Raw genomic sequence first — 14,801 nt, 5'->3', positions numbered from 1 at the left:
CAGTCTCTTTATCAGTTAAACATTTCAGACGTTCTGACGGGGACACCTGAAAGGGGAGGGGCTTAGCATCTCTATTTCTATGGTGTCCACGTCCACCTCCTGGTCTGAAAACATCGAGCCCTTAAATTGGTTAAAACTGTGACTCTTTATCTCCGTCTAATGAAATTATTCTTTCCTCTCTTAGGAGGGTTTGTTTATTTTGTTCCACCAACAATCAGTTTGCACATTTGTTCTCTGGGAAGACAAAGCGTTCACCTTGGAGAAAATGGTTACATCATCATTATCATCATCATCATCTGTATCCCCCCAGCCTCCTCCTCTTTCATTGGAGGCTTTTATCTTTCGCTCTCCGCCGTCCGGCTCGCCCCGATCGACTCCAGCCAATTTAAATTCCATTTGGGGAAATCTCATTTAAATTCCTGCGGGATGCTTCATTGGCAGGGCAGTGATAAATACGGAGGGAGGGTTGGGTTAAACAAATCAACAGCATGCTGTTGGGGGGGGGGGGGGGGGGGTGCATGATGGGATCGAAGAGAAAACATGCAAAACACACAATGTGCTAATGAAAAAAACATCTGGATTCAGTCTCAATCTACTTTGAAGATTCAGCCCACACTCTCTCTGTCTCTCTCTCTCTCTCTGTCTCTGATGTTATATGTTATTGATATAACAGTAATGACTCCTCCCTCCCTGCAGGTGGCGGTACAGGCAGCCAGCAGACCATTCTCCATGAGGAGCAGTGGAAGATGCCGGCTCTGCCAGCACTGTTGCTGTTGATTTGCGTCGCCGCGCTGCTGCTGACCATGGCACCGCTCTCCTTCAGCCAGGCCAACACCCTCTCTGCCGTCCGGATGGGTGAGTCCCCCCCCCGGGGGTTTGAATCCCACAATGTCTGTCCGTCTGTCTGCAGAAAAAAGCTAGCGCTGCTAACCTTTAACCTTTCTTAGCACACACATGTTCTCCTTGACTTTTAGAACTTATCGGTCTGGACCTTCATGGGATTTGTTGGTCTGGACTTGGAGCATGTTGGTCTGGACCTGGGACTCCATTTTGGGGTTGTTGGTATGGACGGAGAACTTGATTGCATCCTCTTGGCCTGGATTTAGACTTGGGACATGATTGGGACTTTCTTTAGGCCTTTGGCCTCGACTTGCAATTTGCCTGGAACTCATTGGTCTTGACCTAGAATTTGATTGGAGCTTACAGGTCTTGACTTGGTACCTTGGTTGGGACTTATTTTCTGGACTCAGAACTTCATTCTAATGCTTTGGTTCAAGACCAATGGTACTTCATTGGGAGTTGTTAGTTTCTGACTCTTTTTTTGATGGAGAACTTGGTTGGAACTCATTGGTCCTGCCCTGGGACTTGATTTAAACTTGTTGGTCTTGACCTTGAGGCTTCATAGCCAAGACATGGGACTTTCCCGTCACTCAGAGTATTGAGACAGTAAATGGTGAAAAACATTCAGTATTGGTAAATCCCTGAAACGACCATGGTGGGGGTGAAAACCTCATGACGCTCGTGGGAGCAGCAGTTGGAGTCGTGTTTAAGATGCTTCCCTCTCGTGTTTCCTCCTCTTTTTGTTTCTCCTCTCTCTCTCTCTATCTCTATCTCTGTCTCTCTCTCTCTCTCTCTCTCTCTCCCTCTCTCTCTCTGCCATCTTGATTCCTCTCATGTGATCTCTTTGCTTTGTTTGTCTTTTCTTTCCCCTCAAGGCTAAGAGAAGGACTCTTACTCCTTGCCTCCATTCCTTCTTCTTCCCCTCCTCCTCTTTCTTTCCATCCCTTGTTGGATCATTTGCAAATAAACTCAGCAGAAACTGGATCCCGGGGAGCGTCTCCGTGACTTCCCTCTGTGATTAATGGCGAGGCCCGAGTGCCGCTCCGCTATCAGCACCTCTTCGTTACGTCGGCGCTGTCGTGCCCCGCGGAGGAAGATTAACTCCAATAAAAGCAAAAACTTAAGGTTGAAAGTAAAAGTTCAGCTCTTTTCCTCGCAGCAGATAAGCTTTTTTTTTTCTCTCTCCTCCTTCATCTCTCAGCCACGACGGTTCAGATCCCCGTTGCTTTCATCACTCTGGGCTTCTTAGAACTGGCGGGCACTTACATGCAAGCTGCCATGGCAACCGGGTCGCCTGGCGATGTGTAATGGCTCACCTTTCCCTCTTCCATTGACTTACACTGACTGCTACACTTCCAAGACACACACACACGCACACATTCGTTTCTGTCCTTTCTGAAGGAAAATAACCAAATTCACACAAGAACAGACTGAATGGAGCTGCGAGCAGGAAAACGGGTTCAAACGGCGAGGTCTTCGGTTTTATTGCATTTTTTTGCTGGTTTTCATGTGTTTTGACGTTGCAACCACGTAAGTGACAATAATAACGAGATTGAATGGATGTTTTTTAGAGCCAGGCCACCACAGTGGTCCTCCAGCCAGCTGCAAGACCCCAGAGCATGATGGGAAACACCTGGCCGAACCCCTGATCAAACAGCTGATTGGCTCTTAGTTTTAAAGACAAACGTTCTGTGTTATTGATATCAAACACTGGATTGTAGGCTGCTAGGCAACAAAGGTTTAATCTGTCAGGAATACAAGGTGATTTATATATATATATATATATATATATATATATATATATATATATATATATATATATATATATATATATACCCTCTCCAACAGGTTGTCCTACGAGGACCATAAGAACCCTTCATGGTTCTAATCAGCATTCTGAGAGCCCGTCGGTGACGTTGCACTGCAACCGTTCACATTATTGTGTCCACCCCTCGACGCAACCCGGTGACTCTCTGCGTCAAGAACCAAAAGGACATGAAATACATCTCCGAGTGACATCGGCATGCGGAGGCTCTCCGACGAGGATTCAGGATCAGATCCATAAATATTGCAGTGAAGGAGTTTAACAATTCAGCAGCATCAGTGTCCTTCAGCTGAAAACCTCCGTGAACGTGTCCAACCGGCTCTCAGTCACCCTGAAGGCGTCGTTAGCTCTGATCGTCAGTAAATATCACCTCTGGAACATCACTGTGAAAGACGTCACATACCTGTTTTAACATTCTGGGCATTCTGGAAGTGAAGATGGTTTTTTAAAAAGGTAAATGTGTCATTTTTGGAGAGAAAAATATGAATTCCATGTACTCATTCCCCTCGTCTGTCTGAGCCTGGTAAAGCCACCAGCTCAATTTATTTTTTACGAATAAATGTATTAAAATTAAAAAGGTGAAAATAATTATGTGCAGAGAAGAAAGCAGAATGGAAGCGGCGAGAAGCCGCCAGAGAAATGAGAAGTAAACAAACCCGCAGCTTTAATCTGAAGGATTCTGCCGTTTGAGAAAAAGCACCAACTTTTTAAACAAACACGCCTCGCGGCTCGACTTTATTATCTCCGCTAAATGACTCTCAAACTACAACTGCAGGCTTTTGTCTCTGATATGAATGTTTTAATGTCTGGGAATATTTCGCCATCTGTGTGTGTGAAGAGGTAGATTAATGATCATCATTTTCCTTCTAAATGTGTAGAAATAGAAACAAATAAAGGAAAGACAACAAAACAGTTGAGTGAATGTTGGCTAAGCCCCGCCCCCGCCACGGAGCCCACACTGCCACTAACCAGGATGTAAGTGATGCAGTGAGGTGAAAAGATGAAGATGGAAGCTAACGTGTAGAAGTGAGACATTCATTAAACCTTCGGTAGCTAGCGTAGCATCGAAGCTGACGATTGTTCTCATTGGCGATTAATCACTCGATTATTTTCTTGATTAATCGATGAGTTGTTTGGTCTTCAGATGTCTTGACGAAGGCGTCTCTCTGGCTCCGGAGCACCGGCCTCCAGAGGATTGAAGCGTTGCTTCTAGTCTCCGTTCGGTCTTGTCTGATTGAATCTGCCGACCCCCAGAGACCCGCCTTCCACACTCCTATCAAAAGAAAGGTGGGAAAGCTCGGAGGTGGGAAGTGACAAGAAAAACCTTGTTAGTCTATTTTGTTTTGCTGCTGCTACATGCCGCCTCCAGGGGTCTGCAGAGCTCCTCCCGCCTCGATGAAAGGAGTTCTAACCGCCGTGTTGGCGCCGGCTCCGCTCGCTCTACAACCTCTTTACATAAATACAAGACGACGTTTCTTCACCGGCGGCGAGGAAGACGGGAGCGAAGGCGTCTCACCGCCGCCGTGAGAAAGTGAAGTTCAAACAGCATAATTTGATATTAGATTTGAGTGGAGTTTATTTCACGACTCCCAGCCGGTAAACAGGTTCTGTCACCAGGTGATTCACAGGAAACACAAACACATGTTCTCCCTCTCTTCACCTTCTGGTGGACTGACATGGTCTCTTATCCGGCCTGAACCCCATCAGGACCAGTCAGCCCCTCCCACTACGACGCCCCTGAATTAAATGCAAATCTCTTACTTTATTAGGAAAACTGTTCAGAATCAATCTCACTGTTATGATGCATTAATATTTACAGCCAGCTTGTAAGATTACATTTAACACATCTGTTCCTCAGAAAGAAACGCCTGAGATAACGTTTCAGAGTAAATGAAGATGCAACACAAGAAAGTATGAGATACATGTTGAAGTCCCAGATCCACCAGGAAACCAAACGACATGACATCATCCAGAGGTGCTCAGTGGATTTCACCAAGCTGGACTCACTGGATCCAGCAAGACCCACGTGGGCTGGAGGAACCCAGAATCAAGTATTGATCTGTGATTTAATATCAATAACCAGATGGAAAGGATGCTGAAATAAGTGCTGAGTCATGCTTTGTTAGGTCCGTCTGCAAGACCACAAGATAACTCCTGTTAAAACGCTGGTTTTCTGAATGGAGTCTGGTTGATGGATGCTAGGCTACGCTAACATTGTAGCTGCTCCATCAACACTCCAAATAAGGTCATCTAGACATAAATACAGCAGAGACCTTGTTGTTTGGACCACAGACAGTCTCTGGTTCCTCCACATAGTCTGGTCTGGTCTCTGGACTAATGTGAGCTACTATCTAGACCTCTGGGGGACCACAGACAGTCTCTGGTTCCTCCACATAGTCTGGTCTGGTCTCTGGACTCATGTGAGCTACTATCTAGACCTCTGGGGGACCACAGACAGTCTCTGGTTCCTCCACATAGTCTGGTCTGGTCTCTGGACTCATGTGAGCTACTAAATACATCGCTGCCTGTTTTCTGTGATTCTTCCTCTTCTCTCTCTCTCTCTCTCTGCAGCATTGTTAAACAGCCTGTGTGTGTGTGTGTGAGAGAGTGTGTGTGTGTGTGTGTGTGTGAGAGAGTGTGTGTGTGAGAGAGTGTGTGTGTGTGTGTGTGTGTGTGGTAGCAGTGACCCACAGAACCAGATAAAGTGTAAACAGACACGGTGTCTGAACACGGCTAAACCTCCTGAAGAAGACTCTTTATCTTTATCTCCTCTCTCATCTTTATCCCCCCCCCCCCCCCCCGACGCTAGGCATTCTGGGAGGACACTGAGCTGTTCCTCTCCGTCTGTCTGGGATCCTGTTATTTGTCAGACAGAGAGCCGTTTGCAGTACAAAGAAGCAGCGACCTATTAGATGTAATAAATAATGGGTTTTATTGATCTGACAGCTGAGGTTATCGTTTGCTCTGATACGGTGATGAGATACCAGGATGTGGTTGTCAGGGAGAAATGTTATACCTTTAAAATGTCACTTTCTTATCTGTGATGCAATAAAAACATCTGTTTCTTGACTGAATGTGATTCCAGGATGTTTTTAGGGCCATTTTATGAGTTTTAAGCACATTTTGATGAATATCGGGATTTTTGGCAGGATCTTCGCGATGTGAAATTTTCATATCGTTCCCACTGCGAGTAGAGAATTCACTGTTTTGCTAAAGCCCCTCCCCCCGAACGCAAACTGGCCAATCGTATTGCTTAGATAAGTGCTGTAAAGGTCACTGTTAAACCCTTATAAACGTGTATAATTGGAGTTTATGCGCGAGGCTGGGATTTGCGTATGCTAGTGATGTATGTTATCAATTAGCATTTTACAGGCTAATTTTTAAAGTTGGTGACAAAAGCTCTAATAACGTAAATTGCAATAGTCGGTTTCAACCAGTAGAGGGCAGTCACTATGTATATTCATAACATGATAGTATGTAGATTTCAAATATTTGAATCTCTCAACAATACTATTAAATACCCAGATACGTTAGCTCTTCTATGCTACGCTAGCTGCTGAAGGTACCCTGAATGTCTTTTTAATGATTTCAACAGTGATTGAAGAGGAACTTCACCACTCAGAGAGCAACTCGAAACCATCTGCTCCTCGTTGTGTTTTTCCTAAACGGCAGAAACGCACAGCCGTCCCTTTGAGGAAGGACACGATAAATTGCCTCTTGGTTTCGCCCCCGAGAGGCGTTAATTATTTAAGATGCACAGATCAAAATCCGGGAGAAAAACGCCGGCAAAGCGGGTTGTTAGCGAGTCACAGCGGAACACGTCCGCTTAGATTTCCGGTCTTGTCGCGTCCTTAACAGCTTAGCGTCCGCCGCAAACGAGAGGAAACGAGGAAGGATGAATGAAAAAACAATCCATCCTCAGGCTGGTAATGGAGTCGTGAGCCTGAAAGACTTCTTCTTGTGTTTGAACGGGAGGAAATCTGATGACATCATCCGGCCCTCGCTGTTAGACGGCGATCTTCCTCCAGATACACTTCCCACAGAATCCTCCTTAGCATTCAGCCCCACGCTGCCATCGCACAGGTGCATTACCCAGCATGCTTCATGTGCAGAAGCAGGCAGAAATAAACATGGCAGGTGTTACTGGACGTTTTTTTAACTCGCAGCAGCTGCTGCTGACGCTCCACTTCCTGTTTAAATCCAAGGAGGAGTGTCGGGTTTATTTCTGGTACGTCCTCGTACTGCTGGTCGTCACGGTTACGTTTGAGTTCAGGTATCCGGATATATCGGCCCCCTTAACTTCTAAAAATCACATTCCCGAATAACGAATCTTCATTGTGAGTTACGCTTCGAGGTATTCAAGTACCTGCCGTAACCATGGTAACCATAACCATGGTCTCCATAAACATATAACGGAGTACTTTTGTCTGACCTTTGTTTTGTTTCATGTTCCTCATGATTTTAAGTCAGACCCTGATGGGTTTTTGTAACTAAATCTCACAAAGTAGTTTTGTTGCATATTTTGCTTCGTTTCATCGAAGAGAAGAAAAGTGTGAAAAAATGTGACCACATACGACGTAATGATGAATCCTGTTTAATCAGAAACCATGAGATATTTAAGATGATCAGGAGTTTGAGTCACTTTAAATCTTTTACATGAAAGTAAATAATGGTAAAGTAAACGTTCACATCATCTGCGTAAAGAAAACTATCTCACCCTTTTCCTTCTGTCTCTCTCTCTCCATCCATCCAGCGGCCATCTTGGATGACCAGTCGGCGTGTGGTCGCGGCGAGCGTCTGGCGCTGGCTCTGGCGAGGGAGAACATCAACAGTCTGATGGAGGGCTCGTCCCGGGCGAGGGTGGAGGTGGACGTCTACGAGCTGCAGAAGGACTCCCAGTACGACACCACCGACACCAGTGAGTCCTTCATCTTCTCCTCTTCGTCGTCTTAGTGGGCAGTTAGAACGACGTGGGTCAGACAAAGACTGGACTTTCAACCAGGAGGCCCGTGTTCGTGTGAAACCAAAGTAGACGGTGACCTTCTCCGTGAGTCGGTCGTGTCGTGAAGCGCTAGGCGGTCTCGTCCACGTCACTCTTTGTCACCCTCTCTTCTTAAACTGAACAGATGAAGAACCATTGCAACCCTGAATTGGTTGCCCCCAATATTTATTTTATTTTAGTATTTTATTTATTATTTATTTTTTTCATATACAAATTATATATTATATTGATATATTTATTTGCGTTGTAGTTCACTTGTTCCTGTAGTATTTCCATGTTTCTTTCCAGATCAGTCAGTTTATTCAGGATCAGGTTGTCTGTTTGTTTTATTCAATCAATCAATCAATCAATCAATCAATCAATCAATCAATCAATCAATGATTTAACTGTATTTGTGGAGCAACCAGGTCGTGCTGCTGAGCCAAAATCAATTCAGTAGTCTGTTTCATATCGATGCTCGCAAAACATACAATGTACTGAAAATACAATTAAAACCTAGAATAACAACAACAATAGTAAAACAGCCTGAATTTAAAAAAAACAATGGAAGCAAAACAAGTTCAAATAAGTGAATGAAATAACGTCCGACCGCGGTCTCGGCTCACCCTGTTGACTTCCTGCTGGAACACGATGGATGCATCATGGCGGTGTTTTACACTTTGGGAGTGTGTAGCGTCGGCGGGGAGCGAGGTCGCAGCGACCGGAGAGCTCGTGGCGTTCCGCACCGGCAGCTGCTGAGGATGTTTATCGATTACGCAACACCAGCGGCGAAATAAAAAAGAGGCTTCCCGACGGAGAGGCACTTAATGCTTCCTGTCAGAGCGGAGTAACACACACACACACACACACACACACACACACACACACACAGCTGGCACTAACTGTACATTATGTGCATGGACGATAATGAAAACATCCATATTGATCCGTTCGTACAGAAACAATCTCATTAATGAGCGTTTTCTTCTTTATCGGCCTTAAAATCCCTAAAACTGATGACAAAAATCTTGTTTTGCTATTTTTCTTCCTGTTATTTCTGTTTTATCGTCCTGCAGCAGCTCAAAAGACCCGGAAGCCTCTTTTTCTCTCCTACCTGCTGAGTATCTTTGGCTTCAGAAATACAGTGAAAAGCAGATAATTGTGTGGTCCTCACTGAAAACGGCAGCTGTAATCGGCCGTTCAAAGCTGCCGAACCCAGATGAGAGAAGAGGAGAGAGCTTTTAATCCTTTCTTATCTAAACGTGTGGTTTTATTCTATCAGTCTGTTTGACAGCGACAGAACTCAGCAATCAACAGTACAAAGAGACCGTTCATGAGTGTTGATGAGCATTTTAATTGGAGGGTCTAATAAATGCATAAACAATCAAATGAAAATAAATGAAACCGTTTGTGACATAAATAATAAACGCTGTCACAGAGAATCACATGGTTGAGTCTGTTCGTGTCCGTGAGCCCGACAGGCCGAGGCCGAGAACGATAGCATGAGAAATTCACTGTTAATAAGCAAACATGTCATACTGACGAACTGACGATTTGAAAGTATATTCCGTATACTGTGTATTTTATCCTGGATCACGTTTGCGTTTAACGTATGATGGATTCTATTCAAACGAGTCTGTTTTTACTAAATCTAACCGAGTGGTTTTAACCGTTGAAAACATTAATCCATGGAAACGTTATTGAGAATGTAGTTTAGTTGAACGAGAAGGGGATTTTGTAGGCGAAAGGGTGTTTCAGGGTAGAGATGAACCTCCGAAGAATGAATCCTCTAGATAGTTTCAGCTTGTTTATACGTCCGGCCCAAAACTCTATGGTTTTGGTTGACTCTCAAGGCTCTCATCGGGTCTTCTCAGCTGTATAAACTACCTACTCAGCATTAAACAGCAAACAGACATAGTGGATTATTTAGCAGCTAACGTCTCAAACAACTGTTGTTGTACTGTTCAGTTCCTTTAACTAACACGAACCTGAACCTGTTTTCTCTCTCAGTGTGTCAGATCCTGCCGAAGGGCGTGGTCTCTGTGATTGGCCCCGCCTCCAGCCCGGCCTCAGGGTCCACCATCAGTCACATCTGTGGGGAGAAAGAGGTGAGTCACACATGCCTGCAAACAAACACATTAAGTATGAATCATCACGAGTCTCCGTCGAACCGCCAACATCCCCCCCTCCGCCTGAAAGGTCCCCCATTATTGGATTCTGGGATTTAAAGTAAGCTCTGCGTATCCGAGTGAAGCCCAGCCGAGCTAATTACAGTTAAACGTTTAAACCTCACGTTGACTCATCAAATTGAAACAGAGCGTTATTACTCTCGTTAATGGGAGAAGCTCTCAGACTCTTATGTAACGTACAAAATGGTTGTCATTGTCGGCGATCCAGTCTGTACTGGTCCACAGGTCCCGGTTTATCAAACGATCATCGGGTTGGGAACCAGACTTCAGGATGTTTCGGTACCTGAACAGCCAGCCTGGATTTTATGTGTTCTTGATGTATTTCACATCCATTTCTAATCAAGTCCACGTAGGACTGATGTGGATGGTTGGGTCGACACAGGACTTTCACCCAGGTCAGAGGAGCTCATGGAACCAAAGCCGTCGTCATATTTATATGAAATGTTTGGGTGAGAAATGTCGAGGTTCAACATATGTGGGGTTTTCAGAAACTCGCCGGATTCCAGCGAACAGGTTTCTGTTCAGATCTGAAGGATACTGAACCCTAAGTCCACCGGAGACCTGTAGAGACCAGGGACCACTGTTTGGTTGAGGACTGGATGTAGAACCGGGGATGGACTTCTCTGTGGATGCTAACCTTTGTGCTTTATTGATGCTAATGCTAAATACTCAATTTGCCAATAAAAAGCACAAATACCAGACTTAAAAACAACATTCCTGTTCCCCTGAGGATGAACCCCTTTTTGTCTTTTTGCCCTGAAATCACCACGTTATCTTCTGTTCTTGTCTTTCTTCGTCTCTCCACAAAGATCCTTTGATATGAGCGTTTCATGTGAGCGGAGGTGAACACAAACTAATATCACTGATGATCTGGGCTTCGCTGCCTTCACATATTCTATTTGAAAGCGAACAAAGACTCGATTATCGCCGAGTGCCAGAGTTTGATTAAAGCTCCGCTTTCTGTTATCTGAATCTGCTCTCGAGCCGGAAGGTTTGATGTGTTTTTTTTTAAAGGAGAAAAAAAAGAAAAACATTTGTTCCCTTGATGTCATCACCTCTCATTATATCTCTACCTTTCAATCTCCTTTCTTCTTGTTCCCACTATCATTTCATTTCCTTGTCTTTTGATTTTCTATTCTTTCACTCCGTTGCTTCCTTTGATTGGACCTTCTTTCTTCCTTCTCCAGATTTGAAGCATGATTGGCCTAAAGGAAACCCCCCTTTTCCCTTCCTAATACTTTGTCTTCCTCCCCCCCGACGCCTTCAGATCCCTCACGTGAAGATCGGTCCGGAGGAAACCCCGAAGCTGCCGTACCTCCGCTTCGCCTCGGTGACCCTGTACCCGAGCAACGAGGACCTGAGCCTGGCCATCGGCTCAATGCTGCGCTCCTTCGGCTACCCGACGGCCAGCCTCGTCTGCGCCAAAGCAGAGTGTGAGTCCGGCTGTGAAACTGATTTTCCCCTCCGTATCTTTTTATTTCCGACGTTTTAAAGGTGGCAGTGCAGCTGCGTCCGCTTCAAGGCTGAAAACCTTTGGTTTCAGGGCCGAGATCACGTCGCCTTTTTGTTTCTCCTCTGTAACTTTACGAACTGAACTGAAGGTTCGCCGGTTCGTTACTCACGTTTATCGGAATGTCGGCCCGTTTTGATCAACCTGCCGATCAAAGCAGATGTATTTCTGTTGAATGAGGAAGAAGAAAAGGCCCATAAAAGCAGTAGTTTTCAGTTTCATGACATGGTGGTGTGATTGGCCCTTTAAGAGACGCTCTTCCAGATGTTCATCACATTCTAGCGGCCGTTTATTTTCTCCTGACCTTTACTTTCATGTCCTCTCTCTCCTCTTCTTCTGCTCTCCTCTTCATCGATCTCTCTCCCGTGTTTCCACCCGGCTGGGCCGCCCTGGCTCACCGATCCAACGCACCTCTGCTCCTTCTGCAGACTCAGTCTTTCGCCCTCGCCCGGTTTAAAGCCGGTGTTTAACGAGTTTAACGTGAGAGCGTTGGCCGCCAGTTAAACCCGGCGGCGTGCTGGCGAACACTTTAATGGCGGCGATGAGACGAGATACGCCTCGAGGCCGACCGGCTCTCAGCGCTGCAACCAAGACGATTAGAGCCAGTCTGTTTTTTAAATATGAAACCAATTCAAATGAGTTTTTCAACTTCCACTTCATAAATAGAACTAAACATCACACCATCAAGTACGTTTTAGTAAACAAATGTCTTTAAGGACTACTTTCTCTCTCAGTTTCGACTAATAAAGGTTTTCGCTGATTCCTGACTCCGCCCCCTCCCCCCGTAGGTCTGCTGCGATTGGAGGAGCTGGTCCACCGTTTCCTCATCTCCAGGGAGACGCTGTCGGTGCGGATGCTGGACGAGAGCCTGGACCCGACCCCCCTCCTGAAGGAGATCCGCGACGACAAAGTGGCCACCATTATCATCGACGCCAACGCCTCCATCTCCTACCACATCCTCCGGAAGGTCAGCACGCCAAAACGGTGTTGTTGCCTCGGTAACCGTGGGAAACGGCCAGGCGCCGCATTATGGACATAGACCATAACAAGGAAGGGGGGGGGGGGGTCTAACAACACAGGACCAGATCGGTATCGTTGAGTTGAAGTTATTTTAAGCCCTTTAATGGTTTAATGGTTAGGGTGAGACCTAACCTTTGCTTTAACGTCGTTAACGGACATGAAAACAACGTGCTGCCGGCGCCTATGAGGTTTCTAACCTGTTAGTTTGAATGTCCATGTGGACAAATGGGTTCAAATGTAATGATTATTCACAAACTGCTGTGAAATATTCCCACTTTTGTACATTTAAAATGACTTTCCCGGTGGAGGTTTCCTCACCTGAAATAAAAAACTGAAAACGCTGTTGGGTAAAAAAACAAACACAAACTCAGTCAGTTTCTTCCTCTGTGGTGGAAACGAAGTAAAACAGGACCTTCAGAGCCGTGCTGGTTTCCTGCCAAACCGGCCAACGGACTTCACAGCCAAACTAAAAAACCTAAATCCAGCCGCTCTCGGCAGGTTGTACCTCTGCCCGGTGACCTCGGGGGTCGGGGAGTTCTGAATCCAAAATCTGAAGCCCGATCAGGAGCTCCGTCATGTTTTTCCAGCCGTCGGTCTCCTGCAGGCGTGAACGCAGCAGAGACGCTCTCGTGGGAGGAAGGTTAACGATTAATACGAGAGGTTGCCAGTTTCACGCCCAGCCTGGCTCAACGGTTATACTGGGAGACATTCTGACTGATCCTCCCATCTGCTGGCCGCTCACTCAGATACATTTCATAGAAGGTTCACACACATATATATCTATATATATACACATAAATATGTTTGTTTTGTCTTTGAAATGAACGGTGAAGTTTGTGGATGTTTCCATCTGTTCTTCTGCCTGCAGGCCAACGAGCTGGGGATGATGTCAGCCTTCTACAAGTACATCCTGACCACCATGGTAACCGCTCTGTCTTATCTCCGACATGACTCACACTCCTGCCTTTGACCGGGTTGTTCTTTCCTTCATCACGTCCTCGTCATCATCACCTTCATTTCCTTTTCTTCTCTCCTCGTCTCCATTTGTCTTTTCCTTTCCTGGATCTCCTCATCTCCTGTCACACCTTCCTCTCTCCTTTCCTCTCTCCTTCTTCCTTTCCTAACTCCTCCTCTTCTCTCATTTTGTCCCCACATGCTTTTTTCTGTTGGATTATTTTATTGTTTTCTTCCGTTTTATCATTATTTGTTTTTATGATCAATATTAATCTTCTTTTTATATTTTTATTGTTATTTCATTATTTTCCTCACAATCACCCATTATATCAGACATTTTCTTTCCTTTTTATATTATATAATATACAATATTGTCATTATTTCAAATTGTATTTAATTTTATTTATTTATATATTTTAAATTATAATTGTTTGATGTATTCAGTTTATTATGTTTAGTTTTTGTAATTTTTATTTAATTTTATTCTTTTATTTTTCTCTGTGATCTCAGCGTCTTCTTCCCACCGTCCCCATCTTTATTCAGGTAGTCGCCCACTAAACAAGCTGTTTTGAGGATGTTTGTGGGTCACTTCCTCAAACATACATCTTCTATTTACCCATAATCCTCTCCTCCCCTCTCTCTCGTCTCATCAGAGATGCATGCTGGTCCCGCTGCCGTTTGTCATCATTAGAACCTGCCTGTCCGGTGTCGTGCCCTTGTGCGGGGAGACTTTGCATGATAATAACTTGTCTCGATCTCCGGCTCGTCTCTGAACGCCGTCCTGCCGACGGAAAAAACTGAAAAAACACTCGCAAGGGCACTTCACGCCGCGCACGCCAAGGGCGAAGGCGCCGCCCCCCCCTCCAGCAGAACCCTGGACAGGAACCAAGAGGGAAACTGTTCCCCTCGCTCACCTGCAGCGTCCGACCTCCCTGTAACTTTGTGGTGAACGCGCTCTGCTGACTGCGGCGAGACGACGAGTTTGCCGTCGCTGTTCGCTGTGAGACGTCCGGCGGGTGGAGAAAACAACCATAAGCCTCTTATTGCATTTAAATCTCTCCATAAAATCTTGTTTGAAGCGGTGAAGCTTCAGACAAGAAGACCCTCATAATGAGGGTCAAACATTAGACTGAGCTCATTGACTCCAGGATCCCATGAGGTCCCATCAGGTCCCGTCAGGTCCCGTCAGGTCCCATCAGGTCCCGTATGCTGCTCCACCACGTTGGCCCAGAAATATCTCGACTTTTCATCTCGTATAATATTCAGATTTAACTGATTGACGTTCCCCTCAGCCTCGGCTGTACTTACTCTTTAGTCCTGACTAACAAATTAACTCTTAATTAGGATAAACATCCCAGCATAGTTCATAAGGTCACTGTGACCACATTAGCATGCAGTCGTTAGCACAACACCAACCGTACCGCACCGGTACGTTTTGTTTGGCCAGTGTGAGCCCTCCCTTTCCGTACTTAGAACGGTCTG

The 14,801-nt window shown here is 45.4% G+C and overlaps 1 protein-coding gene across 3 annotated transcripts in view; it reads left to right on the top strand.

The window, feature by feature from the left end:
* Positions 1–14,801, top strand: part of LOC311027367 (glutamate receptor ionotropic, kainate 5-like) — a 100,689-nt gene that overhangs the window by 58,333 nt on the left and 27,555 nt on the right. For all 3 annotated transcript variants that reach the window (XM_084031365.1, XM_084031364.1, XM_084031363.1), the window contains exons 2-7: positions 697–855; positions 7,419–7,583; positions 9,657–9,754; positions 11,103–11,268; positions 12,134–12,312; positions 13,234–13,287. In XM_084031365.1, the coding sequence (XP_083887491.1) occupies positions 747–855; positions 7,419–7,583; positions 9,657–9,754; positions 11,103–11,268; positions 12,134–12,312; positions 13,234–13,287 (771 nt within the window). In that variant the 5' untranslated portion in view covers positions 697–746. The remainder of the gene's footprint in view (positions 1–696; positions 856–7,418; positions 7,584–9,656; positions 9,755–11,102; positions 11,269–12,133; positions 12,313–13,233; positions 13,288–14,801) is intronic.

Source organism: Eutrigla gurnardus (assembly GCF_963514095.1).
Source record: "Eutrigla gurnardus genome assembly, chromosome: 17".
NCBI lineage: Eukaryota > Metazoa > Chordata > Actinopteri > Perciformes > Triglidae > Eutrigla > Eutrigla gurnardus.
This window is presented reverse-complemented; position numbering and strand designations above follow the sequence as displayed.